General features: G+C 40.2%; 1 protein-coding gene across 1 annotated transcript in view; it reads left to right on the forward strand.

Moving 5' to 3' along the window:
- Nucleotides 1-22,485, forward strand: part of PRKAR2B (protein kinase cAMP-dependent type II regulatory subunit beta) — a 92,942-nt gene that overhangs the window by 12,888 nt on the left and 57,569 nt on the right. The window contains exons 3-4 of the mRNA XM_059816934.1: nucleotides 15,588-15,599; nucleotides 18,422-18,457. Coding sequence (XP_059672917.1) covers nucleotides 15,588-15,599; nucleotides 18,422-18,457 — 48 coding nt within the window. The remainder of the gene's footprint in view (nucleotides 1-15,587; nucleotides 15,600-18,421; nucleotides 18,458-22,485) is intronic.

The following is a 22,485-nucleotide window of genomic DNA, read 5'->3' on the forward strand; positions in this document are numbered from 1 at the left end:
CAAGGTGAAAGAAATGAAGCAGGAAGCAGCAGTTTTCTGGAAATGAGGTAGTTGTTACTGACAGCAGTTAATAGCAACAGAGCATGCAATAGCCCTTATTAATTGCTTTTTTTTTTTTAGCAATTGGTATCTCATTTGCAAAATGAAATTACTCTTGCTTGTTTCTAGTGTTTAAACGGTTTGTTATGAAACTAATTTAAAATTGACAGGTCAGGTTCTGTGGAAGTACACTCTTTCCTCCTAAATATCAAGAATAGAAACATAATTGCTATTACACTTACGGCAGTTACCCGTTACTGTAACCGACACTCGGAAAGTAATAGGAGTGTGGTTATTGCTGAAAAGTATTTCTTTTTGATTTTTTTGTTTTGTTTTCACTTTGAAAAGGTATAAAGGTCAGAATATAAACACACGCGCTGTTTTAAAAATGTAAAGGCAGAGCCAAGAAGATTTACGCATTCATTCCGGAAGCTCTACTTTATATTTACTTCTGGCTAGGAACTGACATTGTTTAACTTGTGTTCTGTGTTCCAGGACAAAACAGTTTATAGAGCTGTAGAACTACTTTTTTTTAGGTGAAGGGATGAATTTAGTTTTCCTCTCAATGTTAGAGTTTTTTATGGAGTAAATTTTAGGTAGTAAAGTTTGTTTTCTCTATAAGACTGGCCTCATACTTTTTATTGCACAAATTGTGTATTAGAGATTCAACAGTTGCAGTGTTTTCTAAAGACAAATTCTCTTAGTGTAGTTTCTTTGACATTGGTTTCTGTGTTTATAGAGTGAGGAATCAAATGCTTATAACTAATTGTACTTTAGGGAGCGGCAAGAAGGTTCAAGTTTTGTAGTCTGTAATTGGAAAGTCACACAAATTCCAGTTAGACTGTGAGATGAAACTCACCACTGAATAGAAAACTGTCACTTTTTTCTGTTTCCATTGAAAGGAAGTTTAATCATAGTTCTCAGTTCTAAAAATTTTTTTCTGGTGATCAGTAGTTTTCATTTCTAAAATAATATGTATTATTATTAATTGACTGCTGTTTTCTATTGGTCAAACCCTACATATTTTATGCAAGTGGTCTGATTTCTAAGTAACCTCTTGTTTTAATAGCAAAAAGGAGAATTTGGCTCTGGAGCTGTGAAACAAATGAAAGAGGCCTGTTAATCACAATTGTTGGTGTGTCTGTAAAGTTGTTCACCTGTAATACTTCTAGAAATTTTAAGTCACGATACAGGAACACCTACAGGGTCTATGAAACTACATGCTTTAGAAAATACATGCATGTCTATTTTTGTAGACTGGTCTGTTGAAGCTCTTATGGTCTGTCAAGTTAGTGGTAAACACATATTTAAATGAGTCTATATGGTGCAGTATAGAAACTGAGGGCAAATTTTCCTGTATCCTACCAGACATAAGAGATACTTAAAAATTGTGTAAAAAAAATTTTATTTAAATACTCTGTGGGTCTGGATGAAATCCACAAGACAAAGGAATTTGGACTGAAGGCTAAGGTTTGGTCTTTTCTAATCTTATCCATTGATAATCATCTTTTAAGGAAGAAGAATGATCCAGCAATTAAAAATAGGGTTCTGAGAGTTAAGACAAATTGGGTTAAATCTCCATGTGTGTCACAGACTTGCTGTGTGCCTTTGAGTAATTTGCATTGTATGCCTGAGCACATGCTGTAACTTGGTAAAACGGAATACTTGCCATCCCCATCTTTCGGGGACCTTGTAGCAATATGTGCATGAAGGGTTGTGAGGGGCTCACGTAGCATTGTTTGCCTGCAGTACTTTAAAAAAATCTCTAGTATCTAGAGTTCAGGGCCCAGCTGATGCTAGAATTTAAGAAATTTTTGTCTGGTGCATAATTTTTTTTCTGGCCAAATGTAGAAAATAATAGATTTATCTTTCACTGAAATGTGCAGGAATGCCTTGTTGTCCTTGTTTGCAATTTAAAAAAAAAAAATCCACTAGTAGGACAAAAAGTAGAATTCAGTTATTTTTTTCTTGTCCAAAATAATTTCAAAAAGAAGTAGCAGCAGTAGTACTCCTCATGTTCAAGTCTAGTACCCTAATGGGGATACTGGGAACATAAGTTAAAAGTATTGTTTATCCTAAGTTTCTGAAGTTGAGTATCCTTTAATTTCAGAAACTTTCTAAAGGAATTTACTTTTTAAAAAAAGTTGTTGAGAAAGGAAAGAAGCAATGTTAGAAATTTACAAGTGTTTTACAGAAATGGATTTTATTTTTTTCCACTGAGGATATAATGTAAAACATGCATATTCCAGTAAGTTGAAAAAGAAGCTCTAGTCTGTCTTATTTGTGGACACTTGAATATCCAGACCACTAGGTTGGAGTCAGGCATCTTACCTGCTTTTTAGCGTACTTGCTTGCACATTGACTTGACTTCAAGAGAAGACCTTTCAGTGCTTACCCTTGGAATATGGCATGGCCTACGGAATAGGGCATTTTTTTTGTAGGTGTGGGTTGCTAGTCTGACATCTAACAAGTGTCAAGCAAACTCATCCCTTAGTTGTTGTCTTTCCCTTTCTGATGTTTACCTGCTCTAAAAGAAGTAGAATTTCTTGAAATGCACTGGAGGTTGGGGGAGGACACCAGACACAGAGTAAAGAGTTTCTGCCATGTCCCCAAAGCAGAGAGTCTGAGCAAGACTCCAGATCTCCAGCTGTGTCTGTTGGTCTGCTTTTCTGTCTCTGTATACTTCCATGTTCAGTACCTGAACCTCAGATTATCTGCCTAGGTAGGTAACAGTAAATAGACGACATGAAAAAGTGTGTGTCAAACTTTTTGGATGGGTCTAGAGGGAGGAGATCTTTGGGTCACAACCACATATGTTTGTTATGATGGGTTTTAGCTGTATGTCAGGTAATGGTGTCGTTATCAAATGTGATTTTGCTAGGGAATCCAAACTGGGAGTGCAGTAGGTTATTTTTCTAAAAGTTGTCTGGTGGAAGACCATTATTTGATGCCAGGAGTTACTTCATTGCCTGTTGACTAATCAGCCCATTGGAGCGTTTTGTTATCAAGAGTCATGGGAAGTTGGCCCCTGGTAGGAATCTCACAGATAGTTACAGAAGGAAGTCAGGACAACGTTCTCAAGCTTTGCTAGCCAGGAGCAGAGCAAAATGGTAGCGAAAGAGACTGATGCCAAAGTTTACTTACAACAGATGCAACTTTTCAAATGCTACCCGAACTATTGAGGAAAATGGAGTAGTGGATTTTTCAGCACTGCTCCGTACTCAGACTTCTGAATGCTATCCACAAGTAATGGAGCCGTAGCATGTAATGGGATTTAGTTTTACATCATCTCATAGGATGCTTTTAATGCTACTGCAGTGTAAGAAGAAAACAAATGACAGAAGATAGATCTTTGTATTTGTACTTTAACCACCCCTTTTCTCAAGGGGCATTGTTCAGGTGGTAACAGTAATCTCTGTTTCACACTAACACAACAGAGGGTACTGAAGTAAATTGTTATCTGCAGCTTCTTTTGTCACCCCTCACCTCCTTTGCACAAGTCGATTGGTTCAGGACAGAAAAGACATATCCTATTAACCTGTCCATTAAGGTGTGTTCACACCATGGAATCTGTTTGACCTCTCCATTCTAATGAGAAATTAGTTATTTGGTCACAAAAGCTCCATAATTGAGGCACAGATACTGACTCAGTAAGAGGCAGTTTGAGAACAAAGACTAGGTTTATAAAGGGGCTCAAATGACAACATTTGGTATCATTATGCACAAATTTTACCTTTGGGGCACAAAAATATCCACACCAAGTTAAGCAACTGAGCTCTCTCTTCATTCTCTACACATATTCTCTGTAGTCTGGGCTATAATCCTGGACTGTTCTGAGGAAGTTCTGAGTTGTTACCATGGAAGAGAAAAACAGTTTGAGATGAGTGCAGGTCTGGAAAAAGAACCTAAACAAAGGCATTATACCATATATACACTATGTTATTTGCTGTCGTTTGTGTCTTGGCACTGGGACAGTAACATGCAGCAGCATGGGTCTGTGTTTGATGATGGTCATACAAATGCTGGCACAGTTGTATCAAGACTGAGTACAAGACAGAAACTGTGCTGTGCTACGTACTATGCTGTGAGGTGCAATATGTTCTGCATGCCTACATTTGGGAGAGGAGGAATAGCTGACCATGGGGTATCATATTCCAGAACTGAGAGTTAGCCATTCAAGGGAGAATTTCAGGATCACAGAATCACCAAGGTTGGAAAAGACCTGTAAGATCATCAAGTCCAACCATCAACCCAACACCACCATGCCCACTAAACCATGTCCCACAATGCCTCGTCCACACGTTCCTTGAACACCTCCAGTGACGGTGACTCCACCACTTCTCTGGGCAGCCTGTTCCAGTGTTTCACCACTCTCTCAGTGAAGAAATTTTTCCTAACATCCAGCCTAAACCTCCCCTGGCGCAACTTGAGGCCATTTCCTCTTGTCCTGTCGCTAGTCACTTGGGAGAAGAGACCAACACCCACCTCTCTGCATCTCTCTTCCAGGTAGTTGTAGAGAGCGATAAGGTCTCCCCTCAGCCTCCTTTTCTCCAGGCTGAAGAGTCCCAGTTCCCTCAGCTGCTCCTCATAAGACTTGTGCTCCAGACCCCTCACCAGCTTTGTCGCCCTTCTGTGGACACGCTCCAGCACCTCAATGTCCTTCTTGGAGTGAGGGGCCCAAAACTGAACACAGGATTCGAGGTGCAGCCTCACCAGTGCTGAGTACAGGGGCACGATCACTTTCCTACTCCTGCCGACCACAGTATTTCTGACACAGGCCAGGATGCCGTTGGCCTTCTTGGCCACCTGGACACACTGCTGGCTCATCTTCAGCCCCCTGTCAATCAACACCCCCAGGTCCTTTTCCATCAGGCAGCTTTCCAGCCACTCGTCCCCAAGCCTGTAGCGTTGCATGGGGTTGTTGTGACCCAAGTGCAGGACCGGGCACTTGGCCTTGTTGAACCTCATACAATTGGCCTGGGCCCATCGATCCAGCCTGTCCAGATCCCTCTGCAGAGCCTTCCTACCCTCGAGCAGATCAACACTCCCGCCCAACTTGGTGTTGTCTGCAAACTTGCTGAGGGAGCACTCAATCCCCTCATCCAGATCTTCAATAAATATATTAAACAAGACTGGCCCCAAAAATGAGTCCTGGGGGACTCCGCTTGTGACCAGCTGCCAGCTGGATTTTGCTCCATTCACCACAACTCTCTGGGCTTGGCTGTCCAGCCAGTTTTTTACCCAGCAAAGAGTGTACCTGTCTAAGCCACGAGCCACCAGCTTCTCCAGGAGAATTCTGTGGGAGATAGTGTCAAAGGCTTTGCTGAAGTCCAGGTAGACAACATCCACAGCCTTCCCCTCATTCACTAGGCGGGTCACCTGGTCATAGAAGGTGACCAGGTTGGTCAAGCAGGACCTGCCTTTCATGAACCTGTGCTGACTGGGCCTGATCCCTTGGTTGTCCGGCATATGCCCTGTGAGCGCCCTCAAGATGAACCTCTCCATAATCTTCCCTGGCACCGAGGTCAGGCTGACAGGCCTGTAGTTCCCCGGATCCTCCTTCTGGCCCTTCTTGTAGATGGGTGTCATGTTTGCAAGCCTCCAGTCGTCGGGGACCTCCCCTGTTAACCAGCACTGTTGATAAATGATGGAGAATGGCTTGGCAAGCTCCTCCGCCAGCTCCCTCAGTACCCTCGGTGGTGATTGTGGAGATCAGGTCTGTGTTCTGTTTGCCCTTTGTTCAGTAGCTAGCCGTCACGAGGCAATGGGTACAAGGAAGAGTGCTGCCTGGTCGCTTGGAAAGTGGTCATCCCTAATTGCCACCATTCTTTACCTGCCTGGTTCAGGGGTAAATAATAGCCAGCTGTGCAATTTGGGAGGTGCCATTTGTTAGGTCCTCGGTCGATATCCTTCTGGGTGATGGAAACACATTAGATAATAGACTTTGCTTACATAAATTTCTGCAGCTCTTTTGGCATTGTTGGCAGGACGGTATGTCTATGTGGTGCCCCTTTGTGTGTTTTATCAATAGGGAGAACAAGAATTTGTTTTATTGCAGGTCATGGTAGCTCATTGTTGACGGATTTTTGCCATTATCTGCAGACCTTCAGTTGGCCTCACAGGTTTCACGACGTCTTCAGTAGCACCTGCATTGCTGGTGCCATGTTGACAGGCCAGTGTGAGGCTAATTCAAGATTAAGCCTGTGAAAATTTGTGGAGCCACTTAGGTATTGCTGTCACGAGGGATTCTTTGGTGGCCTTCTCTACAGTCTTCCTTGACTCATAAAGCCATTCATGGTGGTCAATCAGCATTACGCCTGGGGTCTCTATAGTTAGTGCATCATCAGTAGTCTTGTGGATGTCGATAGTGGTTTTGACTGTCTGAAAGGTACATAGAGGCTTGTAGTATCAAAGGTGAACCTGTATCCCACCTTCTCCGTGGAGTCCTGTTTGCATGCTGTCCTGTGTGTTTGCCAGAGTAAATGAGAGCAGATACTGCAAGGGTACCTAAGGCCTGTGTTGAAGTGAGTGCAGCTACCAGCACCAGCTGTGCTTCATTCACTTGCCCCTGAGAACTGGAAAGACCAAATCATGAGGGGTGCTTTGGCTAACAGCTTCACCGTAATCCCTGACAACTGCTTGCAGTAATTAAGCATTGCACATATGTGGGAGGTGAACAGTAAAATCTTTTTTCTTTTTTTTTTTTTTCTTTTCAACCTTTGGCTCAACCTCTCACATCTAAACACTGTAGCTTCTGGTAGCCCAGGCTTTTATGTTGCTGGTGTTATCCAGGCCTGCAGCCTAAGAGTGCAAGGATTTACTAAAGCAGAAAAACAAAACCCCAAAATATCCCAAATCCGTTCTCAGAAACTACACTCTGACCTGTGGGACCTGAGCTTGGGCAAGGTGTCAGCCACCAAGGTAAGTGACTCCAGCGGGTATGTTCCTAGCTGGTGGGAGCACACTGGGACTTTTTCATTTTGTTGTTTTTTCACTAGCTGGCTTTATTGGCTGCCAGACAACAGACAGTTTGTCTAGTGGTGGGAAGCATGTTATTTGTAGGCTGTTAAACCAGTGAGATGTCTGACCAGAAAATAGGTGATACACTCTGCCTGTGGACTGAGTTAGATACTTTGACAGTCAGCATGCTGGAGTCAGGAAGCACCATCCTGCCATCGGTGTTATCAGCAAGCTTCTTTTATGTGGCAGGAGTGAGGACAGAATAACGCTCAAGTGCTTCTCTTTTTGGTCATGACTTTTCTATTTAGATGCTTATATATATATATTGGAGGGGTTTTTTTTGGTTTTTTTGGTTGTTTTTTTCCCCTGAAATAGCCTCAATGCCATTCTTCTCATTATATTCAAGCAATAACGCTTGGGGTTTGGGCTTTTTTTTTCTTTTTCTTTTAGAGTCAGTGCTCTCTGATGAGGTACATCTCTCGGCCTTTCTCTAAAACCAAGTGGGAAAATGTGCTTTGCCTCATGATCTGAAAGCTAATGAAATTGTCTATTTTAGTTCTGACCAGCTAAGAATGAATTATCATGAATGTAAAAGAAACTCCCTTTAAGTACGTGATGTTCTTAAAATATGCAAACTTTAAAATACACATCGAGTCCAAAATCCTAAATTTCACCAGGAAGTGAATAAGCAGGCAATGCAGATTGCAGATCGTACACGTTCGTATACTTCTTCATCAAGGTACTTTGTAGCACAGGTTTCTGCCAAGATAGTCCTAGGAAGCAGGCAGAGACTTTGTATAAAGTCTTAACTTCAGAAAGTTTTAATAGTGTTTGCCCATGTAGGATTTGTTGTAATAATCTAATGGCAAAGTGACAAAAACATGAATAATAGTAGGAAAGCCTGAGTCTTAAAAGGTTTGAGGCTTTGGATTAAACACGGGTAGTATGAATGTGTATGGGAGAAAGCAGTTATGTTCACAGTTGTTAAACCGTATAAAGTGGATGAGATAATTATAAACTCCACACAAAGGTGTACTCCCTCAGAGAAGAATACTGACAGTCATGACATCTTCTCCAACCCACTACCATCAGCGAGATTGCAACATTATTCCCATGTAATAAATATAAATTGCAGATACTGTCAAGAGACAAAAAATGTAGGCCAAAATTTTGGGGGGGGGGGGGGGGGGGGAAGGCCTAAAGCAGAGGTGTGTGGTAGTTAAGGGAGGCTGTTGGCTACCAGGAATTCAGGAGAACAGGTCACTCTTGTAAAATCTTGGGCAGTCTGGTTTGCAGTTTGACAGAAATACTGATTCAAGAACAGGTGCAAATTATTCTTCATCTTATGAGATGGTGATCCTGAGGCCTGATGACATATAAAATGTCAATTTGGTAGTTTTACAGATGAGCAGCACCACCCAACTGATTTGGGCATTGCTGGTAGAGGTTTGGCAGAAAGGCCACTTCTCCCATTCTGACTAGGAACACGCATACATTAGTAAATATGCTTCAGGCAGCAAAATTAGAAAGCAGAAAAGAACATGAAATTGGATCTAAACGCCTACGCTGCAGTGTTAGAAAGCAAATAATCATAATATTCTTAAAATAGCTTATGAAATTTCAAGTGGAAAGAAGCCATTTACAGATGGTAAGAAGATAAAAGCACTACTGACATTTTGTGTCAGATAGGGTTTAGTAGTAATTGTAAACTATGCTATGGCTATAGCAGAATATTCCTTGGAGACGGTAATAAATTGCTTAGCAAAGAGGGATGTTACCACAAGTGGTGTTGGGGTATAGTGAGCGCGTTAAAAAAACCAAACTAAAAAAAACCCCATCCCACTCTGCTAGGCAGAAATAGGCAGTTTGGTAATTTGTACAAAACAGGGATCTATAGGTGGTGGCCAAGCTGAAGTGGTGCTTCAGGTCTTGGATTTTGGCTCTGTGGGAAGGCTTGGGTTTTCATAGCCCAGGGCATGTCCTGGGAAGACTGACCTCCCTCATACATTCATTCCATTTGTATTTTTAGGCTTAACTTCATACTGCCTTTTTGCTTTAGAAATATGTTGTCTCTGGCGGGTAGAAAACTTCTCATATACACACCATTAGTTTTCATCATACGTACTGAGTAACCTGGGGTTGAGGGCAGCAAGCCCTCCAGGCCAGCGCTTCTGCACAGGTACACGTCTTCAGCTTGTGCCTAGACAAATTCTAGCACGAATTAACTTACTGTAGCCTCTGGTACAACTGAGGATTAGAAATACTGCTGTGAAAGATTTTAAAAAAATTTTTTTGTTGTTTTCTTATCTAGTTAACTGATTACTTTTAATGAGATAATGACTAAGTGTACTGGTCACAAGCAGTGATGATGAATTTGTAAGGGGAAATGTGCTATGTGTAGCATGCGGCACTGTGTAACAGAATACATATTTCAGATAAAAAAATTCAGTACGGCAACATATTCACTTAATACTTTTATATTCTAAAATAAGACATTAATCTGAAAGAAGTGATAGATTTAAAAAATAAAAAAAGCCCAAATCTCGAACGAGCTGCTTGAGTGGGAATTTCATTCCCATTAATGGGCTGTGACAGCCTGTTTCACTGTGTTGGGTCATTGGTCTAACGCATCAGACAGGCATTTCACCTTCTTATTTTCAGTGTTAGTAATTATGTGCAGCTTCAATTATTCACAAGAGCTGAAATCTCTTAACTGATAAAGTGGGAAAGATTTCTTTGCCTCTCTTTCAAGGTTTGTGTTATGACAGGTTAAACAACCAGCCAACTTACAGCATAATGAGTGGTTGTATGTACGTGTCAAAACATGACCATGAAAGTGTGCTGCTCCATAGTAGCATTTTAAAAACAAATATTTTAACATCAACGCTAATTATAACCTGGAAATAATGGAAAAATCCTGAAATAATATCTTAGATTCTCTGTTTATTAAATGTTTTCAGGGACTCCATTTATAACAGTGCTGTTTTCCTGATACCATTGTGATGTGTTTGAATGGATACACAGAGTTTTAATCTTCAGCAAAACAAAACCCGAGGTTCTTACCCATATATTTAATTCATGTTCTTGTTTGGTGACATCTTAGTAATCAATGAGTTAATTTGCCAAAAATTTTACTGAGCTTTTTTGATGCAATTTATCAAATCAAGCTTTTGGGTTTTGAAGAAATAATTTGTGGCTTGTTACTGTGTAGTCATCAGAGAGAGATGAGGTAGAAGACTTTACTGTTTGGTTTTGGTTTTATGTGTATCACCTGGGAGATAGATGTTAGTATGTGGAATGAAGTACATAAAGAAGGGTAGCCTTCTTCCGTGCTGTTTTTGACAGCCTTTTTTTAGGACAGTTTATGTATTTGTAAGAATAAAATAAGTTGCTGGGATTCTTCATCTCAGCTTTCTTTGAAGGTTATTCTGAGAGACCACAGAATCCTGTGCAGCCTTTGGAATTGTGTGGTGTTGGGTTTGGAAAGGGGCAATCCTAGTGTACCAGCACATAATTCTGGAAATATGAGCTCCAGGGCTAAATCACAAGGAGCACAAGGCAATTATCTGGTGTAGTTTTCAAATTATTGTGACTATAAGGCTTTCCCAGCTTTCTTGAGAAACTATTCTACAGTGAAATGAAACTCATTTTCCAGACTGAAAAATGAAAAGAAATAATCTGTAGAGCCGATAAAAAAAAAATCAGAATTCAGTTTTGACTAACTGCGTTTAGGACTACAACCTCTTGTAAATTTAGTTTAGTTTGTGGCATATTATAAAAATGGGGATAACAGGATATTCCAGTTCCTGTATATTTTTATTCTTCTGCAGATGTGTTGATGTCTTCAGAGACAGGAATAATTATGTATGTATTTGTTGTGGTACAGATGGTTTTAAAATCCGCACATATTTTTAATTTAAAGAAAAAAATAATCTTGGGGCATCCCATCTGATGTAGCTATTTTCTCTCACCAACATCTACTTTTCTTGCAACAGCCAAATTATTCTCTCTCACTTTTTCTCCCAGTAGCACATAATACTACCGCTGTAGCATCGTTTCTTCCTCATCTTGGACTTCTCAGTCTCTTGTCTACAAGACTCCCTGAAAGCATGCATTTACTTCATGTCTCACTGACTGCATTCTGCCTGTGAATATAAATGCATGTATATGTATGCATTCTTCCTCCTTGGGTACGTAGCAGCCATGACTCCTTAGAGAGCACACTCTTCCTAAGAGCCTGTACTTGCAATGCCTTCTAGCAGTGCGCCCTTCTTTGGATGGAGCCAGATGCCTCTGCATGCAGATCCTACCCTTTGAGGAGCTGTGGGTTTTCCTCCCCAAGGAAAATCAGTGTTTTGGAGTGGACTTCAGATTCTCCTGAAATGTTAAGGTTTGTTTATTGTGAAATTTGGCTGCAGTGATGCTGTCTAACCTGTCAGGTTCTTTGGCCGAGTGTTACTTACAGCGTGCACCTGTGTGGCCGTGATTTACCCTTTCACCTTGTGTAAAGGCCCAGCCTATGTGCTGTTCTTGAATTTTGCTTTTAATAAAAAAAAAAAAAAAAATCATATTTTGAGCTTGACTTATTTGGTGAGTGAAATGTATCTTATGTATTTAATAATTAAAATATTACTGTTGCTGTTAAATTTCCAGAAATTGAAACACGCTTATTTAGAAAGCTATGCTCTATCTAACTACTGTATTGCAAGGGCTGTTTGTTTGTCTTCTGAATAATAGTTGCATATTCCCTGGGCTCATCCCCTCTTCTCATTCCTCACAGTCGTCACGGCCTTTCACAGAGAAAAGACGAGAACCATTCTCCATAGACCTGATAACTCTCTCCTTTGTCAGAGTCACTTCTTCAAACTGTCAGTGAATGTACCAGCCGGAGTCTGATAACTAGAAGGAAGAATAGCTCTTCAGAGTAAAGTGAACCATTTCTAAAGTTATTCCAACTGTAACAAATTTCTTAAGGAATATAGAGATCTATATTGTACAGTTTTATTACATAATTTATGTATTTCATTTAACTTGAATGGCTTGACTTTTATCATCTTCCTAAATCTGTATTCTAGTACTACGTAATATTTAGAGATTCTAAGCAAGAAAAGACCATGTACCATGACCTCGAGTATGATACTGACTGTAAATACAATCAGCTGTTAATTCTGCACTGGTAAATTATCTGTTATGGATAGTCTGTGCCATTGTGGTTGTGGATTACCTGTGCCATTGCTACCCATGCTGGTAGCGCTGCACAAGCCCAGCTGAACTGCTTTTAGAGCCAGCTCCAGTGCTGCCCCGTAGCTGCCCTTGTGTGGGGCCAACTTGGGTGACCCCATGATGTGCCTGCAGAACTCGACACGCAGAGGCATCTGGCTGGAGTTAGTTTTGGGAAGATAGTTTTGTTAGCCTAGGCTCAGTTGAACCTACAGCAGCGCTGGAAGAGGCAGGCATGCCCATGCTGAGGCTGGCTATGGGTGACTCCCATGGGTAAGAGCACACAAGGTGGTGGCAGTGGTGGTGGCTAGTCCTACCTTCCTTGAGATTTTGTGAGGTCTTATTAGTGTGAAGGTACATTAACATCATTGTATTATTTTATGTCTGTCTCAACCTGGGAGTGCTCTGAAATAATCATTCTACCTGGAATAATCCTGAATTAAAGTGAAAGTTTCCGGTGATGGAGGCAAATTAGAGGGGCTCCGAATTATTACTATTATTATTATCCATGGTGTCCCAGTCTATCATTGTCCTCGGTAATGGGGAGTTAACTGTATTTCATCCATTTGGGACATAAAAACATAAGTCTGGCTAAAGCATGAATTTTTAGAGAGGCATTCATTTAGATTTGATTTTTCTCTTGTTCCGATTAGTTCATTCTCATGAATAATCTGTTTATGAAAGAAGACAAGCGAATGTTAATTTGTGTAATATAGGAATGTGATTACAATAGGCATAATTCAAAGTATTTCTGAAAGTTGCTGGGCATCTGAGAAATAATTGAGCTTGGAAATGGAAAGGTGGAGCCCGTAGTGCCCATGATGTTCATTGGTTGAAACTTGGCCTGGGATTTTGAGATATGTGATGAAAAAACATGCATAAACCAGGAATAACTCTTCTGAAATCAGTGGAGGTAAACTGTATAAAACCATGCAGTGTGTTTAGAGTAGGTTATTGTTGAGATTTGGGCTATGTTTAACACGCTGAACTCGGTGAAGTCCTTAAGAGTTTTAACATTGCTTTGCCTTCAATAGGATAGAAAAAAAAGTGTGATTCGGCTATGACTTTTGTTTCATAACCTCACTTGGGGCATTTACATCTTCCATGCAAGGATGACACACTATGGTGCAGATATTCCGGTTTGTGTCTACCCTTTAAGATACATTAGCGGTATTCCTGCTCTGTAAACAGAGCTGGGTTTTTTGGGCTATGGGCTGCCAAATTTGAGGGCTTTGGACACGTAATGGCTGAATTTAATTTTTTTGTTTGTTGTTTTTAAGGGGTTTTAGCCCTTTGCCCTATGAAGAAATTACAGTGGCTAATTGGAAGTGGGGCTTGTGGAAAGTATTCTTAACTTTTACTAATGCTGAAGATTAATCACCAATCCCCTGCCAGCCCTCATCACTCAGAGCAGACATTTTGGCTATGTGTATTTTGCTCTAAAAGAGCATTGCCTTGAGTTGCCATAAACGTGGCCTGAGCAGTCTCCTGATGGCGTCTGTCCACTGGAGTGGCTGCAGGGAGTCGGGTGTGCTCACCCTGGCTTGGGCACATGTGGGGTCCCCATGTGCTCTGCAGCATGGCCCAGGGTTGTGTATTTAACCCTGTCTGGGGTTAAACTATGACACTTGGTTTGCAGACCTGCAGAAGGCACAGCTTACAGATCTGGTTGTCAGAGAGTGCTTGAACATGTCCTTAGGAGCCCCTGATAAGCAGAACCTCTTGTTAAATCCCAGGCTGACAGTCCCTGACTTCTTAGGAAGGCTGCATATCTAACGTCTGCGATGTGTTTAGCTTCTTATTCCAAGTGACATTAATGGCACAAGAATCTCTGATAGTTTCTGAAGCAAACTTGACTTTGAGCACTTAAATTGGGAGTCTACAAAAAGGGACAGCTCAAGCTATCAGAACAAGTTAACCGTGTAGAGGATGCCCAGCTAGGGATCCTTTCTTAGCATTACCTTCTCAGTCTTGGTGCTCTGCAAACAACCCCATAGACCCCCATTTCCTCCTCTACTTACAAAATTATTCTGCTTTTATGGTCTGTTTCGCAGGGCTGTTGTGATGACTGCTTAATGCTCATGAAAAGTTGTATGAGTGGTAAAATACAGTGGGGAAAAGAGCAATGGTTAGACAGTTCTTGAGTGATGGAAATATTTTTAGTGCATGCCTCATGTAGTTTGATGTTGTTTTTACAGCTTATATTCTAGGTGAATAGATACGTTAAAACATTTAATTTATCAATTATTTCTGTTTATTTACTTGATCTGTATTGCCAAAATACTTTAAAAACTGTACTTTTGTACAGTCATCTGAGCAAAGATTTGTAAACGTTTCAGTTACCAGCAGGTAACATTTTAGTGGAATTCTCTCTTATGTAGTGCTAACAGCAAAACAACTCTAATATGTCAGGTAAGGATCGACAGCTTACACAGCTTCAAATGATAATTTATTCAAAACTTTGTCAGGATACAAACCCCTGTCATTTCTCTTTTTTTGTCTTTTATTCATTTTCCCCTATGTAAGGCTGTAATCGATTTTGGTTGAGACAAACTAGAACATGAAAAGTCATGTTTAATATTGGAGTAACACCACACACTTAAACAAGATCCTCTGTGCACAGTGGTACATTACTCAGTTGTGGTGCAGCGCTCTCTCTCTCACTGTAAAAAAAAAAAAAAAAAAAAAACAACAAACCAGATGTCATTGGACATGTTCTGAATTTATCCTCATGACAGTTTACCCTTTATTGGGAAAAATCCCTGGGTTTTGCAATGATGAGGTGTTGCAATCCATGTTTTTGTTGCTTTTACATTTTGCACAAGTCCGGGGGGGTGTGTGTGTGTGTGTGCAGCTGTAAGTTTCAGTAAGGAGGTTTTTTCCAGCAAGTTGTTTTATTGAGTCATTCTGAGCAACCAACCCTCAGCACAATCTCACTATAACCTTTAAGATAAGGTATATTTTTGCTGCAGAGTTAACTTCAATAGCCATGTAGGTATTGCCTCAAGCCCATTCCCTTCCCGAGTTTACCCTCGCTGGAATATTGCGGTGCTGTGGACTGGTGTGTATCAGCAGCAGTGTTGCATGCAGTGTCTTGCCGGGGATGGGGTAGCTGACAAGGCTGCCTGAGTTTGTCATGTTAGGGAGCAGTCCTTGGGCAGCCTATAGAGCCCAACAGCCAGCTACTTTCTGCTGTGCCTGCAGACAGGCACCGAAAGTCCTGAGAAGCCGCTTTCAGACACAGCTGGGAGGAGGGGGGCGAGCAGGGGTGTTGGGGAGCAGCTGCAGCAGCAGGGTAGGAAGCACCATAGCGAAGCGCCGCTTCTTCTGCCTGTGTATAGCTCAGGGTTTGAACCCACAGACGTAAGCGCAGTATCCGTGTGGCCTGTGAGCAGGATTTCAAAACTGCCCTCATAGTTAAATCAAGACTGTCTCTTGGCATGGTACTCTCTGGGTGCTGCTTTCACTTCAGCCTTGTGAATCAGGACAGTCATCCCAGTCCAAACCTAAGAGTCAGCCTAGACTAGAACTCAGTAAGGACAGTGGCTAAAAAAAGATATCCAGGGAGGATTATAAGCACAGGCAGAGCAAGTAGTGCTTCTTCCCTGGAAATCTCTCTGCTGCTCCTGATGCTCTGTGGCTCCAGGAGGAGCATTTAATGTCCCTCATTGAATATTTCTGCCATCGATTTGTCCATTTGTTTCTGAGCCAAGACTTTCACCTTCCAACATGTTTGAAAGATAATTTAATTTTTTTTTTAAGGTTCCAGCAAAATGCTTCTCAGACTTACTATGCTTATCCTGTCAGCCATCGTAGTGACCTGGATGACCATGCATCTACCTTATAGTGAAAATACCAGCTGAATTTCTGTAGGGCTGATGATTCTCTGAGACCTTCTTGTAAGCTAACGCTTCCATCTTTCTGGGCAACAAAAGTGTATTGCAATTTGCTAAAAGAGAAATAGAGAGTAGTTCATCTTGCTCCATAACAAAGAACTGTGGGTGCTGCTTCTAAATCTCCCAGTAACACATTTGGATGACCTTCACGAAATCCCAGTCTGGGGAGGAAGGCTTTGCCTGGTTGCTGCTCAAACACTGATTATTCACATGAGCTCAAAAATAGTTGCTTATCAAGGTTCTGACATTCTTGCTCTTTTTTTCTGTTTTTTTTTTCTTTCCTAACAGTAAATAGTTTGTAAAATTTATTGTAAAATAAATTAAGCTCCCTGCAGCCAAATAAAAGAGTGAATTTAGAAGTATGTAGCTGGAAGTAGCTGGAAAAGGACTTGTCTCTTTGACTGTTCCAGTAAAGAGAAGTGGTTTCCAAACTATGTTAGTTTTGTGTTAGATGTTCCTTTGTAATGTTGTATTATTTTTTGTGTGTTGGTAAAATGTGCTGAGGTAGCTGTCTAGAGAAGTTAAATCTTCATATCTACAGATAATGTACAGAAGTGACAGCCAAAGCCAAATACCCTCCCTAAGTTTGGAGAAAGCTTTTGAATGGGAGCAGAGCACTATTTTATGTTTTCTTATTAGAAATATGTCAGATTCCAAGTATTTTTTTTATATGAGCACGTCTGCTGAGAACTGCTGCTAATTTACATGCTGGAGATAACTCAGCCATCTGATGGTGACAGTCATGACTAGTGTCCTGAAATAAATTTGGCCTGTAACCCTAGTGACAAAATGAACAGTTTTGAGGAATGAAACAGCCCTGCGTATTACAAAACAGTATTTGTGTAAAATATGGTGTCTGCTCTAATAAAAAATTCTTGTAGTTTTATTTTTAAAAAAAAAAAAGTTGTTGAGAGGAATCAGAATTCACATTTAAAAATAACTTTGCTGGTTATGTTACTTTCTTGTTTGTTTATATATATGTTTGGGGTTTGTGATAGTGTATTCACCAGAGGTTTCCTTGCTCGTGACTAGCAATCTTGAACCACTGTGGTCGGGTTTCTCAGTGTATTGCCACTTGGACCTGTCACTACTGTATGTGCTTGCACAAAGCATCTGTGACTGTGGTTCAGAAATTGTAGCTTTGCTCTGTTTTTTTTCTCCCCAAAGGAATAAAAAGTCAGTTTGCATCTCAGGCTGTTACTGTCTCTCCTGTTGTATCAGAAATTTTTTTTTCTCTTTATCTGGGCTTAGATATTCAAGAAGTGATGCATAACTGCCATGTAAAATTAAGTGGGATAAAATAAAAAAGTTCAATATTTTTCATTTGTCAATTCCATGTAAACATTAAGAGCAGTTTTTAAGGTTGAATATTAATAAGCGCTGTAAGGGCATACATTTTTAATGTAGCTGCTGCCCACGTTGGAAATTAGGTCATTCAGATTTTCTCCTTACTGTTTATTCCAGCAGTTAATGTATCACATGAAAGTAGCGTTCAAGACTGGTGTTTTAAACTAATTAGAAGCAGACTGAAGGTTGTATTTCGAAGGCAAGACATAAAACTTTGTTTCTTTATCTATTTTAACTCTAGAAGGTCTTGAAGAAGCTGGTAAACCTGGAAATGAAATACAGGCAAAACTGTGTGCTTTAAGGTGTATTTCACAATCTCTCCCAGTTGGAAACAAGACAGGAGCCTGACTCCAAATGTTGGCAGCATGCAGTTGGAGGTGTGCCAAGATGGCACTGTAAAACAGTTATTTGCACTGTAAAACTGGGCTTTGGGTGGGGGGTGGCATTGTTACTGACTTACCCAAGGAGTTTTAAAGGTTAGTCAAAGCAAAAGTTGATCTTTCAGATGGGATTGCAAATTAATCTTTTTCTCTATAGGAGTATCTTTGGTGCCAGATTTCTAATAGGTATATTTTGTAGAAGTAAAATTATTTTTTTACATCCTTTTTTCAATCCATGCTTGTATCATTGTTTGCAAGATGCCAATTTCTGTGCTCTCAATAAATAATCGAAATGCAGATCTAAATGTTTCACAGCCAGTCATGAACAGCAGTAAGTAACTCTTAAGAAGCTGAAAACGGTCTTGAAAGCTTAGTAGTTACTGTCTACTGTATCTCTTGCAAAGCTGCTTAAAATTTAAGCGTGTATGAAGTTAACATGGGTTTCTATAAAGACACAAAAATAATGGTTAACAGACTTTTGTAGTGGTCGCACTTTGAATTAAGTATAACATTGTTATGTTTAAAGTGTGTTAGACCTTTACAAAAAGAATCTAATTGAAATGCCATGTTTTCTTTCAGCTCCAGTGATAAACCGATTCACCAGACGGGCATCAGGTAAGTTGGATAAAGTTGCATGTTTCATTGGTCTACGTAATAGTTGAAACATAATGCTGATGGTGATTGTCATGTAAAACGTATTATCAGATTTCTTTGAAGATGACTGACTTAGGTTAACCTCAAATTTGTTTTCTGGTTTACTGAAAAATGTAGCCAAGGTTTCAGGTCACAGAACTTGCATGAAGCCTTCTTGTTGCTGTGGAATTTATGAAGAACCTAAGCTTTTCTTTTTTCCTTTAAAGAAAATAATTTTAGTCCTAATAACTGAGCTTCGAAAGCAAGAACTGAATGTAATCTGATGCAGGGTTGTCTTGCTGACTTCATAGACAGCCTTAAAGAGCAATTCGGTGTTCATCTATGCATGAGAAAATGTACAACCGTGCTAGAAATCTCCCTGTGTTTTTCAAAACCGAGCTGGTTTGTGTGCATGGTGTGTTGTTCCGCCCTGCAGAGCTGGCAGATCAGGTCCTAAAGGAGCATTGCTGTGGTGGTGGTGTGTTGTGCTAGGAGTGCGCCTGCCTAGCTTGGTGCTAATTTGTGTATTCTTCAAGTTAACTTGGTTTGTACTGGCTCAGAGGACTATTTACCTTACTCCATTACATGTAACAGATCCCTCCAAATTACATACCATTAAAAATGAATATTCTTGGCCTTTCCTTACTGTTCTGCTGTATCATAGCCTTTAGGCTTCATTTCTGAGGGCTTTTTGTCCTGAAGCATGAGGCCCAGAACCTAAGTCTTACTTGTTTTGAAATACTGTGAATCTGAAAGTGAGGTGTAAAAGCCACCACTAAATGTAATGAGACTCACGACTGACTCATAAGAGTCAGCAGAGCAGGAGATGTGAGCTGTTCCTAGTCATTTCAGTATGCTAAGTTTAAAATCTAACTATAAAACACTTTTCTGTTTTCAACTGCGGATCTTTTTTAGGAAATATAATAAAGTTTGTATTCCGTAATGCAGTACGTCTATCCAGACTTCTAATTTTGCGAGTTACAACCTCAGTCAGATAGTTCCTTGTCAATATAAAAATATTAGTGGAGATCCTCAGGATTACTAAGGAACTGTATAGAAAAATGGAGGTTTGCATTTGCAGGATTGGTGCATAGCATATGTAGCACAAAGTAAGAAAATGTAATGAATTCCAAATATTCTCATGTTTTAAGTAATGATAATACTTCATGACGTACTGTAGCATGAAATGAAAGGAATGATTCGTTAACTAGCACTCAGTAAGAGTGAGCAGGGCTTTATGCAAGTTATGTTGCGTGTTTTAAGGGAAAGTTTTACTGTGACTGATTGATAGGTGACTTTAATGAATGCAGTCCTTATAACCGATGTGTGATAAGCTTTTGCATTTCAGTAGGAGAGTTTGATTGTTTGAAAAGCTAATACTTGCTCAGGAAAAAAAAATTGCGTTATTTTTAGTGTTCCTTTAAAAGGAAACTAGAAACATGTTAGAAGCCTGAAATTTTTGCACAGTTATTGGGGAAATAATTTCTATGGGCAATTAATATTTCATGTGGTTTGGTCTTGTTGTGGAGAGATAAAATAGAGTTATCTTATTGAGAATAATGGATCGAGTAGTATGGTGGGGTCCAGATGTAAATCATGTGAATACACTTCAAGCTGGAACAAGGTAATACTGCAGTCTACTATATGTACTATTTTATTAAGTTTCTGGCAGCTTTAATAGTCAAAATAACTATTTTTCAAACAAGAAAGCCCATGAAAGGTGATAGTTCTTACTTTTTTTTCTTAAATACTAAATGACTGCTGGAGAGGTACAGTACATTTAAGAAACTTGATTGATAAAATATAAAATTAAAACTATGAAACAGACTATGCTGATAATACAAACATTTTACAGGGATGTTTGCAGTCCTAACTATATTTTTAGATTTTTTTTTTTTAATTGAACAATTGTTTGGATACATTAAGGTAATCAAGATACCTTGCAAGTGGAAAAGCCAGATAGCAGCTGGTTTTTTTTATGCTTGGTAGCTTAATAGCATTCTGTAATCGAAGTTGATTCTCAGGTTCAGGAAATAAGAAGCTGACCAAATGAAATGTAGGGTTTTTCTCAAGTATGGATTTCTCTTAATTTTAGGCTATTTAGCTAAGAGCTATTTTAAAATTTGAAATGTGCAAGATTGTTGATTCTTGAGTGGTTTTGAATACTTGTTTCTGATGAACATGACTCCAAGTTAATGACAAATACTCAGAGAGTTAGCTGTAGCACATGGTTTCATGTTGCATCTGATCTAGTGATACTGTAGACTGATTCCAAGAGAGTGATTTTAGGGTCCCTGGCTTTGTCACACCTCTGCCCATAGGTTGTCTCTACTTGCCTTGCATAGATCTAGGAGTTGTGCTGCCTGAGGGTGCACTGAGTTAAAGAAAACAGAAATACAGGAGGTTTTGGTGTGTAGATTTTCAGTGGGTCTCCAACTGACCTGTGCTGTGGCTCCCAAATAACTACATCTGAAAGAGGGGTAGTTGTGGCTGCATTTAGCCAGTGGTGGGATGGAGAAAGAGCTGAACTACTGACATTGGTTGAGGCTAAACATCCAGTGATATCCACAGCAAAGCCTCCTAGACTATTCTGCTAAAAGCTGCTTTTTGAGCTCTTGTAATGGTAAGCAGGGAGAAGCCTGGAGGTGACACGTATTTCTTCACAAAGAACAATAATTCTCTACAGTGGATATCTTGATTTTGATGTTTCTGTTATTCTTTGGATAATGCCTAGTATTTTACTTGGTAAAATAGAAAACTAGAAATTAAGCAGCCAGAGTTTAATTGCTGAAGCACCTGCTGAAAACAATATAGTAAGGCATTTATTATTTAACAGCCGTTCCTGTTAACATGCTGTGAATGTATTAATGTACTGTCATTGGTATGTAGAGGATAAAGGCATAAGTAAACTAGGATCAATTAATTGTTCTTGAATTTCAATTCTGAAAATTTATTGAGCTACCTAATTTAGTATCTTTTCTGTGTGTTTATGCGTATGTGTGTATATATGCAATGTGGGCTCTATACATAAAATACACATAATACCATAGTGCTGATGACGTAGCTACTTACGAGCTAGTTAATAATGCACTCCATTGTTCTAGGCTATGCACAAAGAATAATAGATATTATAGTCTTAAATAGAGGAGTTTAGCAAGAAGAGGAGGTTAAAAATGCCTTATAGAGCTAGAATGAACAATGAGACAGCTGCAAGTAGTTAATCCTTAATTTTTGTTTTAAAATCTGGTGGGACTGAGATGAAGAGAGAGGAGGAAAACTGTTGAGGCGATCAAGAGTCTTGGATGGGAAGAAAGGGGGGCATGGAGGTAGAAGCAACATGAAGTGGAAGAGAAAGCTGTGAGTATGTTCATGAGGTGAACTCAGGAACTGGAGTGCTGCAATGGATGGCTATAAGCTCTTCAGAAGGGCTAGGCAAGGAAGGAGATGCGGTGGGGTGGCTCTGTATGTTAGGGAGTCTTTTAATTGTATAGAGCTCAACATTTGTGATGGCAAGGTCGAGTGCTTATGGGTAAGGATGAGGGGGAAGGCAAACAAAAGGCAGATATCCTGTTGGGTGTCTGTTATAGATCACCCAACCAGGATGAAGAAGCAGAAGTCTCACAATCACAAGCCCTTGTTCTTGTGGGGGACTTCAACTTACCAGATGTCTGCTGGAAGTATAACACAGCCGAGAGGAAACAGTCCCGGAGGTTCCTGGAGTGTGTGGAAGATAACTTCCTGAAGCAGCTGGAAAGCGAGCCTACCAGGGGAGGGGCCCTGCTTGACCTGCTGTTTACAAACAGAGAAGGACTGGTGGGAGAAGTGATGGTCAGAGGCCATCTTGGGCTTAGCAACCATGAAATGATAGAGTTTTCAATTCTTGGTGAAGTAAGGAGGGGGGTCAGCAAAACCACTACCTTGGGCTTCCGGAGGGCAGACTTTGGCCTGTTCAGGACAGTGGTTGAGAGGGTCCCTTGGGAGACGGTCCTGAAGGGCAAAGGGGTCCAGGA

This window comes from Gavia stellata, chromosome 4 (genome assembly GCF_030936135.1).
Source record: "Gavia stellata isolate bGavSte3 chromosome 4, bGavSte3.hap2, whole genome shotgun sequence".
NCBI classification, from domain to species: Eukaryota; Metazoa; Chordata; class Aves; order Gaviiformes; family Gaviidae; genus Gavia; species Gavia stellata.